General features: G+C 41.3%; 2 protein-coding genes and 1 non-coding gene across 4 annotated transcripts in view; 1 reads left to right on the forward strand and 2 right to left on the reverse strand.

Annotated features, from left to right (window-relative positions):
• The window catches only part of LOC125893893 (DENN domain-containing protein 4B-like), a 224,515-nt gene that overhangs the window by 123,882 nt on the left and 76,081 nt on the right, over positions 1-24,552 (reverse strand). The gene's annotated exons all lie outside the window — the stretch shown is intronic.
• Positions 1,067-19,881, forward strand: tmem116 (transmembrane protein 116). Its single transcript, XM_049584892.1, has 11 exons — positions 1,067-1,201; positions 7,856-7,902; positions 8,332-8,395; positions 8,765-8,896; positions 15,003-15,104; positions 16,079-16,128; positions 16,257-16,340; positions 16,452-16,587; positions 16,697-16,841; positions 16,939-17,018; positions 17,270-19,881. The coding sequence occupies exons 1-11, from the start codon at positions 1,121-1,123 to the stop codon at positions 17,435-17,437; spliced, it is 1,089 nt and encodes a 362-aa protein (XP_049440849.1). The 5' UTR covers positions 1,067-1,120; the 3' UTR covers positions 17,438-19,881.
• Positions 12,520-12,591, reverse strand: trnae-uuc (transfer RNA glutamic acid (anticodon UUC)). Its single transcript has one exon. It is a non-coding gene; the product is annotated as a tRNA-Glu (tRNA).

Raw genomic sequence — 24,552 nt, forward strand, 5'->3', positions numbered from 1 at the left:
CCCATCTTGAGTCAGAAATTCTTTTTACACCACCTGTTCAAGGCAGGGATATCACATCATTAATCCGCCTTGCTGTTGTGTATGCAAGGTACGATCGTGGAATAGGGGGGGGGGACACTTGTCTCGCCTTTAAGCCAGCCAAGGAGGTAGTAACAGCGCCTATCAGGGTCTGTGTAAAAGGGACAGCTGCAAGGACGAGTGTGATGTGTGACACTGGAGCAAGGTGTTATGTTTGCAACCCACTGCAGGTTTAAAAAGCAGCTATCAGCAGTTAGCAGCTAACTCAAAGAAGAAAACAGCAGCTGAAAATGTCTGCAAACTGGGGAAACAATGAGATCCAGGAGCTCCTTACCCTCTGAGCAGAGGACAAGATTAGCCGCCATATAACAGGGACGGTTGCTATTGTCATATTATGCCATTGGCATTATTTAGAAAATGCTTCTGATGCGTGTGTTATAGGTCACGCTAGATGGCAACACTGTTGTGTTACATGTCGTGTCGTAATGCCTCTTTTGTTTCTATGTTGCTGGCATGCTGTCTAAAATCACACACCAGAGAGAAGAGAAAAGTTGCAGGGACTCCGTAGTCGCTCCACAGCGTGATCTCTGTGTAAAAAGGACCAGTGTTTGTTTTGTCTGTTCTGGGCTACTGTAGAAACATCCAGGTGCAACATGGCGATCGCCATAGATCAGGACCTGCTCCCTATGTAGATATAAACGGCTCATTCTAAGGTAACAAAAACACATCGATTCTTATTTGCTGGTGATTATACACTAAAGAAAACTTATATTTAATTTCAGTATCTCCCCATAAATCCTTCTCACTGGAATTTCTGTATAAAATTGGGGGTATTGTGTCCTGAGGGTGGCGCTAAAAGGAAAGATCAGGACTCATCAGGAGTCCTGGCCCGGTCTGACACTGCCTCCTGGTCCTGCTCATCAGGGGGCGTGGCCACTGTGATAAGTGGGTGGAGTCAGTGGGAGTAAATCCAGCCTCCTGTCTGTGAGCTGCAGAATAAAACCTGCTGTCAGGCTGCTGGATGTTTCTGTGACAGTCTCAGGTCCTGGCTGCACACAGATCTACATTTTTATTCATTTTAATTCATCTCAGAGTTTCCAGCATGTCGGCTCCCGAGAGGCTGCAGGAGATTTTTAACAACAGCACTGAGAAAAACACCACCGGAGCAAAAGACTGGACTGAGGTGAGAAATGCTCATCAGTTTATTACTGCTTTAACTGAGTAAAGAACCTGTGCTAATACAAAAAGCAAAATACTTTTTCTCCCTTATAAGTAAAGTTAAAGTCAAAGTTGAAGAAGTGCTCAGATCTTTTACTTTTTATGATCAACATCAACAGCATCAACATATGTACTCATTATGCAGAGTGGCCCATATTGATGCATTCATGTGTTCATCACTTTAAAGTTGCAGCTGGCAAATTAATAACTTTATACAGTTTTATCTAAAATAATACATCATTATTTATCAGTTAATTATGTTTGTATCAATAATCTGAATCTGTAAAGTAATAAAAATAAACACAACAAAGTAAAAAGGACATTTTTATATATTTCTCTTCTCTCTGAGATGTGCAGATCAAGGCTGTGAAGTAGCAGGAAAATAAAAAGTACCTGAGTACTTAAGTAAATAGACTCACTCTCCACTGCTGCTTCAAGTATTAACAGTTAAAACCACATTATTCAGCATTATTATGTTATTTATTGTATGTATTATTATTGTTATTATTGATGCACCTGCTGCACATGTTGTTGCTCATCACCTACTTGTATACACAGATGGGTGGGTTAAACCAGAGGTTCAGACTGGACTGAATCAAAAAAGCTCTGCAATTTGACTTTAACACCAAGGACTCGTGACCTCACTTAGACTTGAGCCTTTGGACTTGAACATACTTGACACCTTCCCCACAAACCCAAAGATGAAATATATGTTATTAAAAAGCGTCACGTCACGTCACGTCACGTCACGTCACGTCATGTCACGTCATGTCACGTCACGTCATGTCACGTCATGTCACATTACTTTACGTTACGTCACTTGGTAAAATGATATCAGAGATGTGTACAAAAACTACACAATGGTAAAAAACAAAACAAACCGTGCTGGTCAAAAATTACAGAGGGAAATGCAACAACATTAAACAAACTTGTTTTCACAAATAAACAAACATTGATTTTTGTAAACTTAATGCATTGTTACTCTGTTGTTAAAATGGTGTCACATTCGGTGAAGGGTGCATTATGACTTGTTAAAGACTTGAAACTCAAATTTCAAGACTTGAAACTTAACTTGTGACTTGCAAACCACTGACTTGGTTTCACTTCTAGGTTAAAGTGAGGGTCAGGATTATTCAAGAAGGATAAAATAGGATAAAGTGGAAATCCTCAAATACAGAACTATAAATAAATGTACTTGTGTGTTTTCCACCGCTGTGAGAGAGCAAGGAATCACTGACGGAGAATTAAAGCGTCTTTAGATGTAAATTAAGGAAACAGAAAGACACGTGTTTGGAAAGTCAAGGACTTCCACTGTTCTCTATAAAGGAGGAGATCTCACTTTAAAATCCTTCTGCTGCTTATAATCATTTTAAATATGATTCACTACATGAGATGGGTGGATTAATGAAGGGCCTAGCAGGCACAGGCCCAGGGGCCCAAAGTGTCAGTGGCCCACTGGCCATCACCTGCAAAATATCACTCAAATTAAAGCTAAAAGCTGTCAAGTGTCGCCCGTAGCACACACTGGACGCATAACACTGCAGCTCGTCAACAGAAGACCACACAAAGTTATTCCTACTTTTACTTAAAGATCTGTACTTCCTCCACCTCTGTGTTAGCTTAAAATCATGTGTGGCCCCTGATTAAACTTGATCTCTCACCCGAAGAGCCAATCCCCAGAGCTGTGACTCACCAGGAAGTATCGTTTTTGACCATTGTCTTTATAATGACGGGACTGTGGGTCGTTTAGCTCGGGATACTTCTCAGCCTCTCAAGTCTCCCCTCATCCATTCTTCATCACACGAGACACAGCTACAGTTACGGAGTTCTCTTTATACATCAGTGATGAGGAGAGGAGTCGAGCTGCCATAGGAGCAGAGAAAATGAAAAAGAGCTGCTACAGGAGCTGGTCTGTACAAGCAGACAGCAAATGGTGGGAAAATGCATTTAATTCCAGGGGCGGTAGAAATGGACAGTGGCGTAAAGTGTCATGGGGCGGCACGTCCAAGAGTGCCAACGTGCGTCTAGCCGCTGCCAGTGTGGGATTGTACTGTACATTAGAAATAATAGGGGCATATTTCTTGAAATAAATAATAAATAATACAAACATTCTGAGAACACTCTCAGAGGGCTCCTAACTTAGCCTGGAGGTTTTTAGTAAGAAGTCCTGGTTTAGGAGTGAACTATAAAAGCTCTCAGAGCAAAAGTGAGGTGATGTCGACCCTGTTGCTAGGTGTGATACATTCTTTTAACAGGTGTGATTGGTTGTCAGGGACACGCCCCTTTGTGAGCCCTGAATAAGAAACTCTTATTTAAAGTCCTCCTCCCTACTGCTAATCGTTTTTCACCTTAGGAGCTCTCTTAAGGTCTGAGATGCACTCTGAATCATTTTATCTTTACAAGGACTTAGTCTTAACTTTAAGGGGAAATTCTGAGAAAACGTCACAATTCTAAGAATTTTCTTAGAATTCAGTCACTAGGAGCAACTCTTAGTGCGAGGAGGCTTTGTGAATACGGCCCCAGGAGACTCAGAATGACCAAACAGATGCAAAGGAACTGCAAAAAGAAACATGAAAAAAGGTGTAAAACGACCACAAAATGATGCATATCGATAATGAAAAGAGGCAAAACAAGAAGAGGCTAAACACCTGTGAAGTCTGTGTGTCATGCTCCTGTGTTGAAAAGCTGGTGTTGAAAAGCCTTTTCCATAGCTGTGCTCAGGGACCCACTGTCTCATAATTGCCCACGCCTGAGCCCACAGTGATGTCATCAAACTGCTCATCAGCAGCATCACAGCCGTCAGAAAACTCGAAAAAGATTCACTTTGTAACGATATGCAACAGAAAAAGCAGGAAATGCTCTCAGAGGAGCAACAACATGATGATGTTTGGCATTTTCATCAGTTAAAACTGAATGTTACTCAGACTGTGAACAGTGATGAGGTGTTTTTTCGAAGCATCAGCTCAGCTGCAGAAACATTAACATAATAACTGTAGCTGGTTTCAGTCACGTCTTGTCATACTTCTTTAAACTCAGGGGATTTTATGTCTCACCGCCTTCTCTATTTGTAGCACTTTCACTCTCAACCATCTGCAGCTCATATAAACCTGACCTTAAAGGACCAGCCTGCTGATTTTCTGACTGTCAACAAATCTCCTGCCACAAATACTCACTACAGCACCAAATGTGGATTAATCCGCCGCTGGAAATAGTCCCTAACAAAGTCACTGTTTCCTATGGGGTGCCGTTTGTAAAGTGTCTCGCTGAAAATAACATCAACATTTTGCCACATTTAGCTTCAAACAATGTTTAAAAAAGTATTGTGATTTTTTTAACGTCACCTTTTACCACATTTACAGCAATATTTGTTAACTTAGAAATATATTAAATAGTTAAATCTAAATATTAAATGTGGCACCTAAATGTTAAATGTTAAATCTAAATATTAAATCTAAATCTAAATCTAAATGTTAAATCTAAATGCTAAATATAAATATAAATATAAATGTTAAATCTAAATATTAAATCTAAATCTAAATGTTAAATCTAAATGTTTTGGGTGAAACTAAATATTTAGCTAATATGCAAATTCACACTGCCGGTCACCGGAAGTACCAAAATAAAAGCTCGAGATGGTCAGACTGTGTTTATAGAATCAAATAACGAATTAAAACCAACTTATCGGGGGAAATGATAATAACTACCTAAAATAACAAGAAACGTGTTTGTTTCTTGTTATTTTAGGTAGTTATTATCACACTAATGTATGTTCAAGTGTCCATTGCCCCCGATAAGTTGGTTTTAATTCGTTATTTGATTCTATAAACAGTCTGACCATCTAGAGCTTTTATTTTGGTACTTCCGGTGACCGGCAGTGTGAATTTGCATATTAGCTAAATATTTAGTTTCACCCAAAACATTTAGATTTAACATTTAGATTTAGATTTAATATTTAGATTTAACATTTATATTTATATTTATATTTAGCATTTAGATTTAACATTTAGATTTAGATTTAGATTTAGCATTTAGATTTAGATTTAGCATTTAGATTTAGATTTAATATTTAGATTTAACATTTAGATTTAGATTTAGATTTAATATTTAGATTTAACATTTAACATTTAGGTGCCACATTTAATATTTAGATTTAACTATTTAATATATTTCTAAGTTAACAAATATTGCTGTAAATGTGGTAAAAGGTGACGTTAAAAAAATCACAATACTTTTTTAAACATTGTTTGAAGCTAAATGTGGCAAAATGTTGATGTTATTTTCAGCGTGAGACACTTTACAAACGGCACCCCATAGTTTCCTCCCTTTAACACTGTTGGCCCTGTTGCTGCTGTTAGCACTGTACCGCCACTCGCTGCCCTTTCAGCTCAGCCACCTCCATGTTTGCTCGTGGCGTCTGAGGTGAGAGTAGTGTGCATGTATTGCAAGTTTAAAGGAACAGTGTGCCAGATTTACAGGGATTTAGTGCCATCTATCAAAGTCCATGACCAAACGTGGACATGTGCCGAGGTCGGAGTGAGGATGTGTTGTTTTACCATGGGCAGAATTATCCACACAGGTCTCTTCCCCCAAAACAAACTGAGCAAACACTGAATAAGGCTCTGATCACACAGAGAGCGTTTCAGTAGCTGGAGGTGGCTTTTTGTAATTGACTTTAGTAAGAGTCAAGCCTTTTGCTCGCTGTTTTTGCATTGCGACGCGCTTCATGTTTTTGCTCTCTAAGCACCTGGTGTTTCTGCCAGAGCACTCTGAACTCCTTGAGTAAAAAAAATCTTCAACTCAAAGCGGAAAAACTCCCCATGTCATCTCTTTTTTCATCATCTTTTTTCCCCGTTGTCCAATGGGATGATTTGAGAGGCGGGCCTTCTGTGGTGGTCACAACAACTAGTTCACAGTTGGTAAACAATGGAGGAGAAACTGGTGGTAGTGGTTGCTGGATACCTAGAGCTATACGGCCTGATGATAGACAGCAGGTTGTCAAACTGCCCCTGAGTCATCCTAAAATCTGCCTGTAAACGTCCATGATGGAGGAGAAGCTCCTGGACCAACTGGTGGTACTCCCCATGATCCAGCCTCTTTTTTAGGGTCTCATGTACCCACACAGATCTCTGTTTATCTGCTGACAGCCTCTCACCCTCAGCCAGAGCTACACACAGCACCCTCTGCCTCAACATGGCAGCAGCTACACACTGATTACTGCAGGATAAATAAAGTAAACTGTAGATTTGGGCAACTACAGAAACATGGCATTGCAAGATGGCGATCCCTGTAAACAGCTCATTCTGAGGTGACAGAAAGAAACGCAGCCACTTATTTTCAGGTGATAATGCACTGAAGAAAATACTCATTATATTCCATTTCTGTCAATATATCCTCCTGCACACTGACCCTTTATCAAAAATGAAAAATAACTGACATGTCCAGCCTATGAATACTGCATACAACAAATCCATCTTATTTAAAAACAAAGGGGGAGGAGGGATAATACGTATGCAGAAGCTCTCAACAGTCATTCTTTGGGACCTTGCTGGTCCTCCAACAGTGCGAGACAAGCTTGTAACATAAATAAAGTTCTTTTATGTCCACAAAGAGAGAGTTCAGTTCAGTGAAATCATGTCCATATTTTGCACAGATATCACCAGTACATGTTTTTCATCTTGTATGCCAGTATTACAGCAACATACTTGTTGCTCAGGTGGTGTATGACTCCACCTTCCCATTTCCACTCGCAATCTATGGGAGGACAATAGATACGAGTTTTTAATTTGGTTCTCCTTTCTTGTTAACTTGAAAACATAGTATAAAGGGTCATCAAGCATGCCATGACGCTGCTTTACCTTGTTAAAAAAACCTGCCTTGCTTTTCTCTCACTAGGGCTTGCACTGAAGGTAGTCCTGCCTCCAACGGGCAGAGCAGGTTGGGTGTAGCTGACCTCACCCCTAATAGGGATTTCACCCCAGTCATATAGAGAGACTCAACAGACTTCAGGGAAACCTTAAACCAAGCCTCACACCCATACAAAATAGCTGAAAATGCTGCCTCAGAAGTCTTTAACTTAACACAGAATGGAGCATCATAATTAGTCGATAAAAAGATAATTCATTTATTTACATTCCTTCTGATAATTTTCATTCATCAAATTCCAGATTGACTTCATTTAATCATTAGTTTGTTCATTTAAAAAAAAAAAAAAAAAGCGCAGAAACGTAAAACTTTCTGTGGATACACGACATTTATTCTGTTGCTGAGAGGCCCTGATGATGAACTCTCTCCAGTGGTCAGGAAACATGCTGAGAACTACGTACATTTATTTATGTGCTGGGTTCTGACCCTTCACTTCACTTTTCTGTTGTTGCTTATCTGTTTTATTTCCTGTTCTTTGTAAACTTCTCATCTGAGCATCTATATTTAAATACTTCATTGTTCTTTACTTCTTCATATTTTAATATCAGATTAACAAATCTTTTATTTATTCTTCTAAAGTTCATTTGTTTTCAGTTCCTTTTATTTTGAAACTTCCCCAGCGTGTTATTTGTGCTCTAACCTGACTCTGCCTGTGACTTAGTGTAAATGACACTGATCTGACGTCTGCTGTCTGCAGGTGTATGAAGCCGTCAGGTGGATCCAGCTCGTCATGGCTCTGCTCAGGTCAGTGACGTCATCACTTACTGGTTTATCCCCTGATGGTTAAACTGGTTTACTGCAAAGCATTAAAGTAACAAGTCTGATTCGTGACTGACGCACAGTCCTGCAACACTGTTCCTTATTTACGCAGTCAGATTTATTTTAAAATGATTTCTGAAAAGATTTGAATTTAATGTATTTCAGACTCTTCAGGACATTAAGCTTTCATTTCTGCTTCAATGACACATTTAAAGGAGGTTAAAGGTCAAAGGTCACTGCGCTCAGACAACAGAAGCAGGAGAAGTTCCAGTCAGCATGAAATAATCTGATTAGAGCTCATTGTTTCATCGGGAGACATTTTGAGAAGCAGCATGACATTTGTTATTAGATATAAAAGTTTACTGAGAATAAATGTTATATGTTTTTAACAGCAGTCTGTGATCGTGTTTTCAGTGTTCTGGGTTCAGGCTCCATCATCGTCTGTCTGATGTTACAGAGACTCAGCCGCACGCCCGAGGTCAGTCTCCGTTTTTTGTTTTACACATTTCTGCTCGCTGCAGCTGCAGTTTGCACGGCCTCAAACATGAGCTGATATGACATGGGACTTCTGAAATGATGTTCAGAATCATCTCAAAGCCTGTAGCTACATGTACGTGACCCTTTGTAAAGCTATGTCTAGTTTATGAGTGCGTGGAAAAGTTTAAGTACAAATTCATTCCCCAATTCCCCACCACCTCTCCTAAACAGGAGCAAGACACATGGGATTTACTCACAGAATTATAAATTAAGTGGATAAAACCTGTAAAATCAACATTATTGTCCTTTGTATTGAGATGTATTTCAGTATGTAACCAGTGCAACTGTGTGTTTGTGTGTGTGTGTGCAGCTGCAGCCTCTGTTCCTGCTCAGTGTGTCCGATCTGCTGCTCGCTCTGTGCTGGCTGATCGCAGCCGCTCTGTTCTCTCAACGCTGCAGCAGCCTGAACACACACTGCTACCACTTGCACACTGTGGAGCAGGTAATACTACTCTGCATGACACAACACAACACAACACAACACAACATTACATCTCCAGAGCCTGATATATCATCTCCCTCTGTGCCATAGAGCCCTGTTGTTGTTAAAAACACATCAGTGAGCCACAGTGTGTCACTGATTGATATGTTCCTTAATACCATGAACACACACACACACTGTAGTTTATTTTGACTCAATCCCATACACATCATTCAAATGTGGATGGATCCACTGCTAAAAATAGTCCCCAACAAAGTCACTATTTCCTCCTGTTTGTGATTAAAAACTAAAGAAAAGCTGTAGGTGTAAACTGTAAAATGAAAGGACGTTTTGCTGCCTCTCACAGCAGCTGGAGTCTGAGGAAAAATCACTTCATTCACTGGGCAGACTGCCGGCAACTTTTAAGGTGGAACGTTAACTTGTAATGTTACTCAATGCATGAGTTGATGACGTGAATCCATCAGAACACCTTAAATTTCACTGTGACAACTTTGACCATCACTTTAGTTTTTATATGACACACACTTTTAGTAATGACTTTAAAAATATAGATTCATTTGGAGCAGATTATGTGAAGGTCATATATTCTAATCCTCACTTCCTGTGGGCTACAGCAACACTAAACCCCTGAGCTTGCCTGAGAAGGACTAAATGCACAAAGCTGCTATTTTGAAATATCCCATGGAGAGAGACTCTCACTGCAGCCTGATCTATTTTGTTGTGAAAATGTGGGCGTGCAGCCTCGTTCTGTGGACGATAAACCAGGTGCAGACTTCCATCTGTGTCACCGCTGATGAGGAAATACAGCAAGTGCTGGACGGAGCAGTGAGTGACAACAACCCCGCCCACATTTAAGAGGACTGTCTGAACACACCCAGGGTCTAGGTACCATGTCTGAAGGCTTACTGCTGGTTCCAAAGGGACTGGACTGAAAGGGTTTGGTGGAGACGGGACTTATGATCCATTTCGGTCCTATCTGTGAGCTGTGAAAACATGTACAAATACGGCCCAAAAAATATGGACAGAGTACAGACAGAAGGTTCTGTCCATCTCCGTCTCCATGTGTGATGTTAAGCGTAAACGAGCCCTTGAGCATTGACAGGCTAAAGCAAATGAGAGAAGAGAGTTATCTTAAGCTCCGTCCTGCTTTCAGCTAAGGGTCTCTTGGCCTAAAAGATGCTGAAGAACGCTGAGTCTGAACACAAAATTTGTATTTATACGTTCTACCAAATTTGGACCCATTTTAATAATTTCACCTGAGAGATTTCTGTGTTTTGTCTGAGCTCCCCTCACTGCTGTAAAATACCCACAGCCTTGGGGAGTCTCTTATCTGCTGATTTAGTCACAGATACTTCATATTTAATCAGGAAAAACTTCTTATGTGAAACCAGACAGCAGGTCAGTGCAGGGCAGACAGAGTTTTCTGATTTTTTAGGGGGAAATTTAGGTGCCTTTTCACCGGTGTTGAAAAATGTCATGGGATTTCCTTCTTCTCATCACAAACAAAAAGGTGTTTCCATAAAAACCAAGCAAAAAAAGGAAGCCTCATATGAAGCTGGCCGTGCATCCTCCCGAAACACAGAGACAATTTAAAACTGGAAAATCTCAACTTCCTCCTGAGAGATGCAAAGTTTCAAAACTCCCAATGAAACAACCTGCATTATCAGCCACACCTCACCTCAGCAGCGGTGGACGAAACAGTCAGATTCTTTACTAAAACCACGCTGCGGAAAAACTCCACTACAAGTAAAAGGATGTAAGTATGACCAGCAAACAATTAAATACCATGCACTGTTTCCACAAGAGGAGTGTGTCACATGAATTCAGGACGTTAGTTCCTCAGTGAGCTCAAACAGAAACAGTTTAACTGACTTTAAAACACATCACAGCACATTTAACATCGTCTCACACAAACTGCTTCCTCCAAACAAACAACATAGAGTTTACTTACAGACTCTGACAGACTGGAAAACACACAAACACACGAGCTGTCGGTCAAACAGCTGCAGCCATCTTTCAGAATTTGAATCCGGTCCCTCCCACCAGCTCAGTGATTGGAGGATGGGTGTGTCAGTCAGTCTCAGTGGCCACCAGGTGAACTGCAGGTGAATAAAACACTGACTTCACTTTGTAGAGGAGCTGAACTTTAAATGACCACTGAGGATTCAGTGAATGTATATTCTCATACTGGGAACACTGGGTGACAAAACCAGGATGGTGCTGGGGTTCACAGTTTATTTAATCAACTATCGACCTGTTATTTCATGATCATGGGTAATAAAGGCAGGAGAAGATGGTTACCACAAAATGATCCCATCAAAGTACCACTTTTAAGAGTTATTAGTTTCAGCTCAAGTGTAATTTGTGCGTCCATGATAAGTAGTCGTCTAGTTTGTCTTCACATTCATCCTTTTCATGGTCAGTAGTCTTAATTTAACAGAATGTACATGTCACTGTCAGTTTCCTGGTTTTCAGCTCCTGGTTTATTAAATCAGTTAATCCAAGTTTATTAATGATGGCACTGAGTCTGTGTATGATATACACCTGATACTGATGGTCCAAATATAGAAATCCTGCATCGATGCATAATCACCAATGTGCCTGTTCCCATACTGAGAGTTGAACCTGACCCAGAGTTTGCCAGCTGGGTAAAAACCAGGAATCCTGACAGCTAGACCATATGGGACACAAAGAGAAGAGGTGGTGGCCTCAAAATAATCAGGACATAAAATCAACGTAATGATCAATAATATTATTTTAATAGACCGTACGAGGCAAATAGCACGAGAAGAAAACTGCTCTTCTTTATTCAACTCGCTCCCATGTGGTCTAGTGGTCAGGATTCCTGGTTTTCATCCAGGTGGCCTGGGTTCAACTCCCACTGTGCAACAAGAACATTTGTGTAGGTTTGCAGCATGTCTGTATTTGGACACAACCCAACCCTGCAGACAGTATTTTCTATATAACATTCAAATTAAATAGATTTGGAATAACGGTTTGCCATACAAGCAGATGAAAGTCAGGAATTCTGAGTTTAGAAACTGAGAGCAGCTTTTTTGTTTTTTCGGAAGATGAATTATCATTTTATGGTAATCATCTCCTCGAGCCTTTGTCTTTGATGTGGCCTGGTTCAAAGTTGGTCCAGTATCTAAGTTTCACAGGCAATGCCAGATCAAGGTGCCCAGTATACCAGACTATCCAAATTTAGAGATCATGAGTATATGATGAACACAACAACGTATACGCTTATTCCTATACCGGAAGCTGAACCCAGTTGGAGTTGCAGTGTGCAGGCTTGTTGATAGCCTTGTGATGTGCGTGTATCTCCTCCTCCTCTACTTAAATTAAGACTACTGACCATGAAAAGGATGAATGTGTTGTAATAAAGCTGCTCGGTCTGAACAAGAATGGGCTGAAGATGAAACTAATAACTTTGTGGTAAGCATCTTTTCCTGCCTTTATTACTTAAAGCTGGTATGGTCCATTTTCCAAATTTCAACAGGTGATTATAGATCTTAGTTTGCACTCAGTGTATAAATAACCAAATACTGTCTTGGGCTCTGTCCAAATCTGGAAATCTGACACCTACTCTTGGAAATCATGAGTACATAATCACAACATTGTTCCCATACCGGGAGTTGAACCCGGACCGCCTGGGTGAAAACCAGGAATCCTGACCGCTAGACCATATGGGACTTACTGAGAGAAGAAAAATGGTGATCACAAGTTTTAATAAATCATGATCATGAAATGACAGCTTGATAGTTGATCAGACAAATTACGAAACCCAGCCCGCGTCCTGGTTTTGTTACCCAGTGTTGTCCGTATTGGTGTTTACATTACATTCCTCTTAAATGTGGGCGGGGTTGTTGTCACTCACTGCTCCGTCCAGCACTCGCTGTATTTCCTCATCAGCGGTGACACAGATGGAAGTCTGCACCTGGTTTATCGTCCACAGAACGAGGCTGCACGCCCACATTTACAGGAATTATCTTGTGGTGACCATCTCGTCCTGTCTTTTATTCCATATGGTCTAGTGGTCAGGATTCGACCCCCAGTTTGGGAAATTACACGTTGGACCAGTTAATCATGACTAAAGATAGACCGATACATCGGTCAGCTGATATATCGGGCCGATATTTGAGTTTTTTACTTGTATCAGCATCGGCCGATACGTGTGTGGGTTCGCGGATTTATTTTTCCCTGACACTTTTTTCATTTGAAAGTATGTGGTTGAGTTGAACAAAGCTGTTGAATCCTACTGTGTACAGTAGTTGTTGTTTTATTTATGCTTCAGCTTAAATATTTGTTTATTTTATAAAGACATTACTGGAAGATTTAAGAACACTGAACTCTATTTTTTTTTTATTTGAATGTATAATAATAATTATAATAATAATATTCTACCTGTTCTACCTCAACTTTCCATCTTGTTTTAGTATTATTTACTGTTCAATAAATGTTTCTTATTTTAAACTTGAGACCTGTAATATTTGTTATCATTGTGTCATTTTTTTGATGTAAATTGAGGGAGCAAAAGCAGTATCGGCCCTAAATATCGGCTCAAAAAAATCGGCAGTCCATAATCGGTCATTGGCTAAGGGTGATGGAAAAAAAATCGGTATTGGCATTGGCCCTAAAAAATCCATATATATGGAAACCCTCTAACTGAATACATCATCCCAAATGTATAAGGCTACCACAAAATACTCCCAACAGTCGGAAGGTTCTACTCCCAGTATGGTGATTTACTTTTTCCAAATCTATTAACTAAGACACTGAGTTGATGGATCTTAATTTATTAACTACTGATTAAATCTGGCACTCCAGGTTGGGAGAGAGTTACTACCCCAAGAGAGGGAGCTGAAGTATCTCAGGGTCTTGTTCACAAGTGAGAGTAGAATGAAGCATGAGATGGATCGGCAGTTTGCTGCAGAGTCTACAGTGATGCAGACGCTGCGCCGGACTGTCGTGGTGAAGAGGGAGCTGAGCCAGAAGACAAAGCTTTCAATATACTGGTCCATCTACGTCCCAACCCTCACCCATGGTCATGAGCTCTGGGTAATGACTGGGTGAAATGAGTTTCCTCTGTAGGGTGTCTGGGCTCAGCCTTAGAGATAGGGGGAGGAGTTAGACATCTGGAGGGAGCTTGGAGTAGAGCCGCTGATCAGGATCCTCCTGGGCGCCTCCTGTTAGAGGTGTTCCAGGCACGTCTCACTGGTAGGAGGCCCCGGGGCAGACCCAGAACACACTGGAGGGATTATATATATCTCATCTGGCCTGGGAATGACTCGGGGTCCTCCAGGAGGAGCTGGAAAATGTTGCTGGGGAGAGGGACGTCTGGAATACTTTGTTGCCCCCTGCGACCTGGCTTCGGATAGGCGGTGTCTTGAAAATGGGGGTGAAATTCTGCACTTAATCGCATATTGACAAAGAAATCATACCGGGAGTTGAACCCAGGCTGCCTGGATGAAAATTGGAATCCTGAGGAATCATGGGAGCTTGTTTGGTAATCTGAGAGCAGTTTTTATCTGCTGCTGATTGCCTCCAACATTCTGTTGAATGAAGATTACTGACCATTCTGTTGGTGTTATTATTCTGTGTGAACCACCTCTTGTCTTTGTGTCCGGTATGATTCAGCGATCACGAGTCCTAGAATGATTCCACATGTATTAACAAAGATGCTGAGCTGTTAGAACAGGTGCTGATGGGACTTTAAATGTCTTCTATTGAAATGAATGGCCCCTGAACAGATGAACTTTTTGAAGAGATCCTGTCCTGGTATTTTGGGCTGTTTGTCCCCGATGACCCAGTCCAGAACTGATCCTGAACTGGGTCAGTCTGGGATGAAGTAGAGCAGCAGAACCAGGACAGATCACAGACCGGATGAAAATAGAAGAAAACACCACAACACATTCCTGACCTACATGTATTGTTCAGACGCATCGAGCCTCGGGTCAGCTGCTGACCTTATTGCTTGATCTTTCCACTGACGGATGTTTACTGTTCACAGAGTGTGAGTGTGAAGGACACAAGTGTTTGTGTGCACACGAACAGGCTTCATATGAAAAGCAATTATGGTTTTACTGTGTTTTTGTTCTGTCAGGCTCTCTACATGGCCTCCTTCTTCTACACACTCAACTATGTGTTTGACCTCTACACCGGGATCAGAGAGAAGTTCTACAGCTGCATGAATGGATTCATACAGGTACACAAAAAACGTCATTACACAACAAAGTCCGGGGTGGAGGGTGGGGGGGTGCAGTGGTATGTATCTGGATATATTCACTCAAATACTGTACAAATTCATGGCACCTGTATCTGAGCCGCTAACAGCTGGTAGCCACTGTTAGTGCTGTTAGCGGCGCTGGTCACTAACGGCTGTTAGCGACCCAGTGTTGCGAGGAGAGGGACGAGGTGTGTGAGGTTGAGCCACTTGTCAAAGACGTGATTGGTTTGTTTCGATTTACACCCGCCCCAACAGTCCTACGTTGTAAACACAGCCAGCATGGTGAGGAGGGGGTTTGTCAACTCGCGTTGCGTGTGTCTGTGTAGGAGCCTGAATGAATACTCCATGAAGTATCGGATGACATGGTTTCATCAATGTTATCATAGTTTTTTGGTACACAGCAGCTACCGTTGTTGCAATATGTGTTTGAAACAGTGAGGCGCTAGAGTGCGCCATCTGTTTGAATGCAATGTATGATCTCAACACTAGATGGGAGAAATTCCTACACAGTGCCCGTTTAATTATCAGAGACGTCACGTGAAAGAAGTAAACATTATTTAATGAGATGAGGGAGACGTGATGCTGCTCTGCAGGGCGCTCAATTAACACATGGCTGCAGCTGAAGAGGGAGGGACAGGCTTGACACAAATGCTATCAGGCAACCAAACACTTTTAATTGAGAATTGATGCCATGGCCAAATTTAAAAACTAAAAAATAAGGGCACTTTTCTAATCAGTGGTCTGAAGTGCAGGTGCTGGAGCGCCACCTGGGGTCTATCTGTGCACGTGCCTGCATCACAGCATCAATCTTTTTATTTCACTCTCTGCTAGAAGGAAAATAAGCAAGTTTCCCAACATGTCAAACTATTCCTTTAATGCCCAGATGCAGAAGCTGTCAGTGATTTTTTTTGTGAATTTGTTTGTTAAAAGTCGTTTCTCATCTTTTTGTCCAGGTTTCCAACAGAGTGAGCACCGCCGGTAAAATCACTGCGCTGCTTTCAGGGTGAGAAGGTGTTCAGTAACTCTGACGTGTAATGTTCATGTTTCAACCTGGTTCCAGTTTAAATACATTTAACTTATGTTCTGACAGTGATTGAAAATGTATTTGATCTGGCCCTGTTGTGTATGCAGTCTGTTTCCTGTGCTGCTGATGACGCCTGTCTTTATACTGGGAGGCATCAACCACTGTCAAACCAACTTCAGCCAGCCCTACAGGTGAGGAGAAAAAATGCAAAGGTTCACACACTAGTGAAAATGTGTGTAATGTTTGCAGTTTTTTTTTTGTTTTCTTTATTTTGACCCTTGATGTGCACCGTACCACCCCAGGTGTCTGCTGATGCACACCGGAGCGCTGTTTCTTACCTCAGAGCACCAGCTGCCAATGGGACCCTGCAGAAGGCTGCACTCCTTCCGCATCGCCATCTTCCTCGGCACCTTCCTCCTCACACTTCTCAGCATCACAGTGAGTGACGTCACGGGATAGAAAACGACGCAATGTCGAATCAAAACAGCAAAAACGTAAACGTACACCACAACGTGTCTGTGTGTGTAAACCTCCCCTCCTGCTCCAGGTGCTCGTGGTTAAAGCCCGTCGCATTTACAGGCGGGTTGTGACGGCAAACGGTTACCTAGGCAACCAGCAGCGGGCCTCCTTCCGTGTGATGGATCGGCGGATGCTCCTGTACCCGCTGGTCTTTGTCCTCTGTTGGGGTCCAGGTTTGTGTCTTTGTCCTAACTCAGATCACCAAGAGATGAGACATTGTTCTGAATGATGTAAGCAGGGTTTGTATCGGTACCTGTGTTTTTTCCTCAGCGGTGGGTCTGGCATTTCTTCGGGTGGTGAAGCCCTCAGCAGGTCAGGGCGAGGCCTGGGTCGCCCTCTACATATCTCAGGTCAGTCTGCAGCTGGACTTTGGGCCTGTGGTCCTTTATCACCCTGTGTAGACGTGTCAAAACAGTTCAGAGATCTGAACAACATCAGAAAAAGTCTACACACTAATATTTAAGAGACAAGCACGGACAGCTTCTCTTTGTATCTTTATGTAGTGGTTTTGTGTCTCTTTGGGCTCTGAGCCGACAGTCAAATGCGCAGGAACAGAGAGATGATACAGTTTCAGTGATGTGAATGTGTCTTCTGTCCTCAGGCTTTCACCTCGGCCTCTCAGGGTTTCCTCAACTGTCTGGTCTACGGATGGACTCGTGCACGTCTCCGGCAAGCTGGCAAGATGGTTTTATCTCGAGACGCTGACACTCAGACACCTCTGCTGAGATCTCAGAGGAACAGAGGCTACCAAACACTCCGCACTGGCTGAAAGACGCAGGGGAGAAGTGACAGTGAAACTGAAAGTGAAACTGAGCAGGTGCAGCAAAGACTCAAGCGATAAGTCTGAACTTTCACTTTCACTGACAGGGGAAAACACCACAGCTGAGCGTCTACAGGGGACAAAGACTTCCACCTCTGATCCTGAACCACTGACGTGAGAAAAAAGGGAAGAAGAAGAAGCAGGGGGACTTTACGTTGAGAAATACAGAGACAAAGAAAACAGGATTTGAGAAGGATGTGACTGCATTGACTCTGAACTGACAGACCTCACAGGTGGTTTGTTTTAATGTCACTTTCCAGGTCACATGACTCCTGTGGGTCAGTGTCTGGAGGTCCATTTAGCAGGTTATTCATCCGAAGCTGAGCTGAAAAAGGACAAAAAGAAAATATATTTTACATTTATATTTGTAATGCATTAGAGGTAGAAAGTGATTTTACAGTTTACATGAACCAGAGAAAAGAAGCACTTCATTTGTTTTAATATTCAAAGGCCACTAAACTTTCAGATTAATATTAAGACAAAAAGTGCATTGGATATGTGGTTGTGTCAAGTTTGATACTATTGTTGAAGCCCAGCGCTGCTCTTATCCTGCAGGTTACATAAAGGTTAAAGGGATTTAGGGCCTGAGTTTAAACAAAGAAAGCTGGTTTATACATTTTGTGATAACTGAAGCAACCTGAATTTCTTTTTATAGGATGCTTGGTAGTGATTAAAGCTGGGTGTGCAGTTTTATTTTGGTGTCACTGGGTAAAAGTCCCATAATAAACTGAGCTTATTGTAATTCAAATGGTCTGAGAGAAAACTAGACTTCTGCTCCTCCTCTTGGCTCTGTTTTCAGGCTTAATGAAGTCTAGCTGTGATGGGAGACTCCAAAATCACAATCACGGGTCATTTCAGAGAGGTGGTGTTCTCCACACCAGCAGGCAGCGGTCATCTGTTTTCTTTATTAAAAGTGAAACCGGAAGACTAACAGGACGGATCAAAGACGCCAGTAGGCACATTAACAACATAACTTGAAGTTTATAGAACAGAGCATATTTACCATGAAATGTTTCTGATACAGAGCTCAGTGGCTAAAAACATAATCATACCTAATACAACAAGTTTGTTTTGGTCTCACTCCCTCTTGACTTAAGCTGTTTGTTTACTTTCCTCACTTCTGTTTCTCTTCTCGTGTGACAGTCAGAGGGATTTCATTCAACATGCTGAATTGGCTGACAGAAAGCCGACAAGGGACGTACTGCAAAGACAAGGGCAACAGATGCTCACCGATGGCCCGAAATTGACCAACGGTTGATCGTTGGCTTGTTGTGTCAGAGCCTTTAGACCTTGCACTGTTGCTGGCTGCCAGCCCGCTGTGACACCCGGTACTGAGGGATTTTTGCTGGGTGAATTTGAGCCGCTAAAGCTGCCAACCAAAGGTCCGTCTCTGGAGCTGCTGCAGGGGACCACATCTGGTGGGAGGGGCTTAGGACAGAGCTGCAGGATGAGGGTCTATTTTCAAATTCTGCCATTGTTTTGCATTTCACAAATTTGTGGTCACTGAGCTTTAAGTTTGTTTTTTCTGTCAGTACTGGCTGTGTTACTTTTGTCATGTTGGTTAAACCTCTGCATGATTTCTGCTTCCCAAAGATTTCAAAGTGTTGTGCGGCAGAAACATTTTTTACAGTTGTTTGACTCAGCACCTGAAGAAGATTCATAGTACATGTGTTTTGCACACTGATTGGTTAAAGCTCTGCAGTCACGCTACTGAATGGACTCAACGTTTACATTCTGAGCTGTTTGTTTCCTTTTGTTTGGTCAAATTATAATGAAAGTATCTTCAGTTATGAAAATGATTTTTGTGTGTGACAGATTTCAGTAAAGCAGAGACAGCAGTTCTGTTGTGACTTGACACGATGAATGAAAGGAGCCTTCAACTGTCAGAATCTACAGAAATGACGAGGACGTGTTTTCCCTCTTGGTTGTCGCCCTGCGTTGCTGCAGACCAACCGTGCAGAAATACAGTGAGGCCATCACACCACATGATCACCGCTTCCCTCACAGAGACGCTGGCGCCTGACGCACAAGCCTGACCTCACTCATTATGTGATGCGGTGTCCAGAGGGGGGGACTCCGCTTCCCCCCACCAATTCTCTTGCTGTGGGCATTTCGCCAGAATCTACAGGAGAACAATGAATTTCCTCTTCAATCAGACTTCAGCTTAACTGAAATACTGAAGATGATAATGTCACTGCAGGAAGCTGTCCGTGCAGATAAATCCAAATTGAAATCAGTGAAATGAGATGTCAACCTTTTGTGTGTGGTCTCTGCAAAACAGAAAACTATTCATTCAAATGAACCTCGATTAACATCAGATATCAAGATACTGTGGAAGGTACAAAACATCCAGTGATAATAACAAAGTGACAGCAGCTGTACTAAAAGTTTTACATAACGATTAATAACTTTTTAAAATACATTTTAATTGTACATTTCTGTGTGAAGTCACTCTTGTTAGAGTGTTAGGCTGCTTTCTTCTGTCTGTTGCTCGTACTTTCATGTTTCAGTTCATCATATAAAACAGAAGAAGCAACTCATACTGCTGCAGGGTGTGTTCATGCCAACCACTGCTTGAGTCTCTGATACCTTTCACCAGACAACACTACAAACTGAAGCAGACACTGTTGGACTGTAAAGTGCACAATGAATTTTATTTTTATTTAACCAGATAAAAGACCCATTGAGATCAAGACCTCTTTCACAAGGGTGACCTGGCCAAGAAAGGCAGCAGCACATGTCATAATAAATACTACAAATGTAAAGACAGATAAAAATATAGAAACATTGAAATATAGAAATCTAAACAATTTGACAAATAAAGTGCAGGAGTTATGGTTTCAGTAAGAGCTTAAGAACAAAAGCACTGTTTGATAGATTCCCGTTCAAACACAAACACAAACTTAAGGTGTTCAGACTGAAGAACTAAAGGTGTATCTTAGCAGACATATAATGGTGGATCATGGGTAACTGATTGAGCCTATCAGGCATAGGCCCCCTGCGCTATGCAGGCCTTAGGCTATGTTTAAACTGTTAATCTGTTGTTGGAAAGTCAATAAAATTACTAAAGAAAAGCAAAACAACCACAAACACACAAAATAACTACAAAGAGACTCAAATGACAAATGAGGGCTCATTTATACTCCCTTCACATACAAAAATAGATTTGTCCGTTTCAAACGTTGCAAACTTCCATGCCTCCTTAATGTTGGCATACATACAGCCATAAATGGCACCTGAGGGCGGAGTCAAACGTTTCACACAACAACAAATGAGGCGACGGCGGAGGGGGTCATAATAATGTACCTGTTAATGGAGGCAGTGTTATGGACGGCGGTGGTCTGTGAGGCCATTAAACATATCGCGATACATGGACGGAGAATTATTTTCACTATGTTACCGATATGTTCAGTTCCGCCATTTTTTAAATGTCTTCGTTATCTCCTGCGGTCGTATCTCACTTGAACTACACTACACTGCCTCCATAATCTCCAGTGGTACTGTTACGTTTTGTCTGCATCCAAACAGAAGGCTCCGTCCTTGTCCGTATAGGTAGCATCATTCCACTGCACTCAGGCAGAACTACACTGACAAAACAACAAGAAAGAGACTGAAATGGCAACTAAGAGCTGCAAAACAACCACACAATGATGTAAAACGACTACAAAGATGCACAAACAACAAGACTTAAAATGACGACTAAGACACACAAACGACTATAAGAGCTGCAAAACATCTACAAAGATGCACAAACAATCAATCAATTCAGTTCTATCAATTTTATTTATAAAGCCAAATCACAATTTGTCTCAGAGGGCTTTACAGCATACAACATCCCTCTGTCCTTTGGACCCTCGCAGCAGATACAAAACATAGGTGATAGAAAATGACAGCAAAGAAGCAGAAACAATGAGACAAAAAAATGACTCCAAAGACACACAAATAACCACAAGAAGACACAAAACAACTACACAGATAAACAAACAATGCAACATAAAACAACTGCAAAGATGCACAAACAACACGATGTAAAACGATGATAAAGATGCAGAACAAAACAAGACATAAAATGACTACAAAGACACACAAATAACCACATAGACACAAAATTACAAAGATGCAAATGACTACAAGGAGATGCAAAACATCTATAAAGATGCACAGACGAGGAGGCACAGAATGACTACAAAGACACACAAACAACCGCAAAGACACAAAAACGAGACGCTGAGCTGTTTGCTGTCCTTTAATGTCCCCCTACAGTTACATCAGCTGCTCACCACAGTGACTGAACACAGGGTGAAACAGTCGGGTTCCAAAGTTCCCATCTGATGGAAGGATGCAGCCATAAAAACACAGTGGAGTTTGAATGTTTAAATTCATCTAACATCACAGAGCTTCAGTGAACAGCTGATCAGCTTCATACAGAGACTGTGCTATTTGTTTTTTCTTGAAAGTGTTTCTCCAAAATCACAGACTTCACTTTTATGGGAGAAATCTAATTGGACTATACAGAGGCTAAACACTCATCATTTAACATATTTGATCAGTTGTGTTTAATCAATGAGTCCACTGAATTCTTGTAATTAAAGAAATCCCAGTTGACTCGACATGTCTGACCAGTTAAACCAGTGAGTTAATATTTAAGGATTCACTTCACGTGGAGAAACACTGAGCTCAGCTCAGTCACAAAACTCATGTGAATTACGTAACCTTTGCGTAACATGTAGCACGCTCCGCAGTGAAACATCACAGTGTGGTGACATAATCTCTGTCAGCGTGTCATCACAACTGATTACACACCTACAGCCGGCCGTCTGTTCTTGTGCACAAACACTCCTGATCCGAGGTGAATGAAGCTCGACGTCACAACAGAAACAAAACCTACAAAGAAGAAGAACAAACAGCAGCGGGGTGAAAGTGGGGTCTTTGTTCTCTGGCAGGTCACTTGGCAAACATCCTGCAGAGATGATCAGTCAGAGACGAGGCAGAGAAGCAGAAGAGATCTTATTATTGGCTGATTACGGTCAGATGAAGCAGGAAACAAAAACTCACTGAAGGAAAATCAACCAAAAATGTTTTTTTTATAAAGACTTTTCATGTTAAATGTGGAGAATGAAGACACTTTTTAACACATTCTCAGTGTTTGTAACCTGGACGCTTCAGGTCTGAACTGCAGTCTCCACTTTCATACTCGATCATGATTGGCTGGTATGCCATGTCCTGTCTCGTACGCCCCAAAAAGAAGGTTTTAAGGCAGTGATGGGCAAAAATGAAGGAAAAATTATTTTTTTAACTACTCTTTTTAGTGTCCAGCATGTACCGGGTCAGTCTGTCGAACATCTTGAGTGATTAATGAATTTCCCACTCACTCTTGTTATGAGAAACTGCCCAAGCTGCCTGCTACAGCGAGTGAAGAAAAAGCAGTCAAATAAAGGCTGACGTCACGATGACGTCATGTTATCACCTGGAGGTGCAGCTGGGTCATTCCATGGAATCGGTGCCTTTTAGTGTCCCAAAAAAAAAAGCTTAAAATAATTTATAAATATGTAATTTTAAAAATATAACTTTGCTGTGTCTTTTGCCTGTAATATAAAATAAAATTAAAGTAAATTAAATAATATTTTAAATATATAAAACAACTTTATACTGATGAGAGTGAGGTTGTTGGCCTGTCCCTCACTGGAATAGTTTTACTTCAGCAGGACTTTTAATTTGTAAAATGTGGGGGAAAAGTTATTTTTTTCCATTTACATATTGTTTTATGTGTGAACTTATTGTTAGACATGTTTATGGCATAAAATTATACTTTTTTTTTTTTTTTTTTTTTAAATATATGTACATTTATCTGTGTCCCCTGATTTCATGTCAACCCTGTTAACCTCACCAAAATACCCCTGTAAAATAATGGAACTTTCCAGAGATCATTTACACTGGATGCATCATCATTTAAACTGGATGTTAGCACCTCAAAGACAAGTAAGTTTCTTTCACTTCTGATGTTATTTTTGATGTTTTACAATATTTGATGAGGGGGGGACAACCATACCGTTTCAGTCCTGTTATCATTTTTCAACATATAAATCAAAATAATTTCAAATTTCTCACAATATAATCAAAATCTACAAGTAATAACCTTTCAAAGTACACAACATGTGCTTTGTGAACATTAAAAAGAGGTGATTAAAGTTATTTTGAATTTTAACTTTTCAAAGTTGAAAAGGCACCGGTTTCATGGAATCACCCAGCTGCCTCTCCCCCACAGGGCTGTAGGCTCCATAGGAGTGTTAAAATGTGTTTGTCTTGTTGTGTTATTGGGAGCCAGAATAGAAGGAGTCATGGCTCAAAACCAGCCGCCACTGCCCGTCAACAAAAACAAAGACAACTATGGTTAAATGTGATAAGACCAAAGGACTGGACGGAGGCCATCATCAAAAATGCTCACATGTGCAGCGCACACTTCATATCAGGTTAGGGAAAAAGTATTTCCTGTTGTAGGGATGAATAAGGTTATGTGTATTAAGGGTTATCACATCCACCTCATCAGAAACTGGGGAGGGATTAAGAGGAAGATTGGATTTCTCTGGAACGCTAACTTTTTAGCACATTAGCTAACGTTAGCTTCCATAGCAAAACAAACAAGTGTGGTCCTCCTTTGTAAGAGTGGCACAGCTATCAACCACAAAGCCGGCCATCGACCAAATGGTACATTCAGACAGCGCTCTGAATTTATGAACACTCCAGTTTGTGCCAGAGTGCACTTCGGCACCCTCAGTGAATATTTATGAACGCACCACTCACGTCATCTTCCTCTATTGTGCGCTTATGGAGATTATGTGTTTTACAATGTGTCCCAGTCTTTTTGTAACTGGGGTTGTAATCAGGGGCGCCGCCAGGGATTTTGGGCCCCATGAAAAGAATTTTTACTGGGCCCTATACACAGCTGGCCGGGAGGCTGCCGAAAATTTTTGATGCTATTTTACATAAAACTATGCATTTTGATGGTATTTTTGACTATCATTCCCACATTTGTGAAAAAAGAACAATCTCTTCCTCCACTTCCA

Source organism: Epinephelus fuscoguttatus, linkage group LG8 (assembly GCF_011397635.1).
Source record: "Epinephelus fuscoguttatus linkage group LG8, E.fuscoguttatus.final_Chr_v1".
Classification (NCBI taxonomy): domain Eukaryota; kingdom Metazoa; phylum Chordata; class Actinopteri; order Perciformes; family Serranidae; genus Epinephelus; species Epinephelus fuscoguttatus.

Bases quoted from the DNA above. Each gene is read 5' to 3' on its own strand.
- tmem116 (XM_049584892.1), top strand. From the start codon at position 1,121: ATGTCGGCTCCCGAGAGGCTGCAGGAGATTTTTAACAACAGCACTGAG. The intron at 7,903-8,331 runs GTCAGTGACGTC...TCGTGTTTTCAG, and splicing joins CTCGTCATGGCTCTGCTCAG to TGTTCTGGGTTCAGGCTCCA. The intron at 16,842-16,938 runs GTTTGTGTCTTT...TTTTTTCCTCAG, and splicing joins TGTCCTCTGTTGGGGTCCAG to CGGTGGGTCTGGCATTTCTT.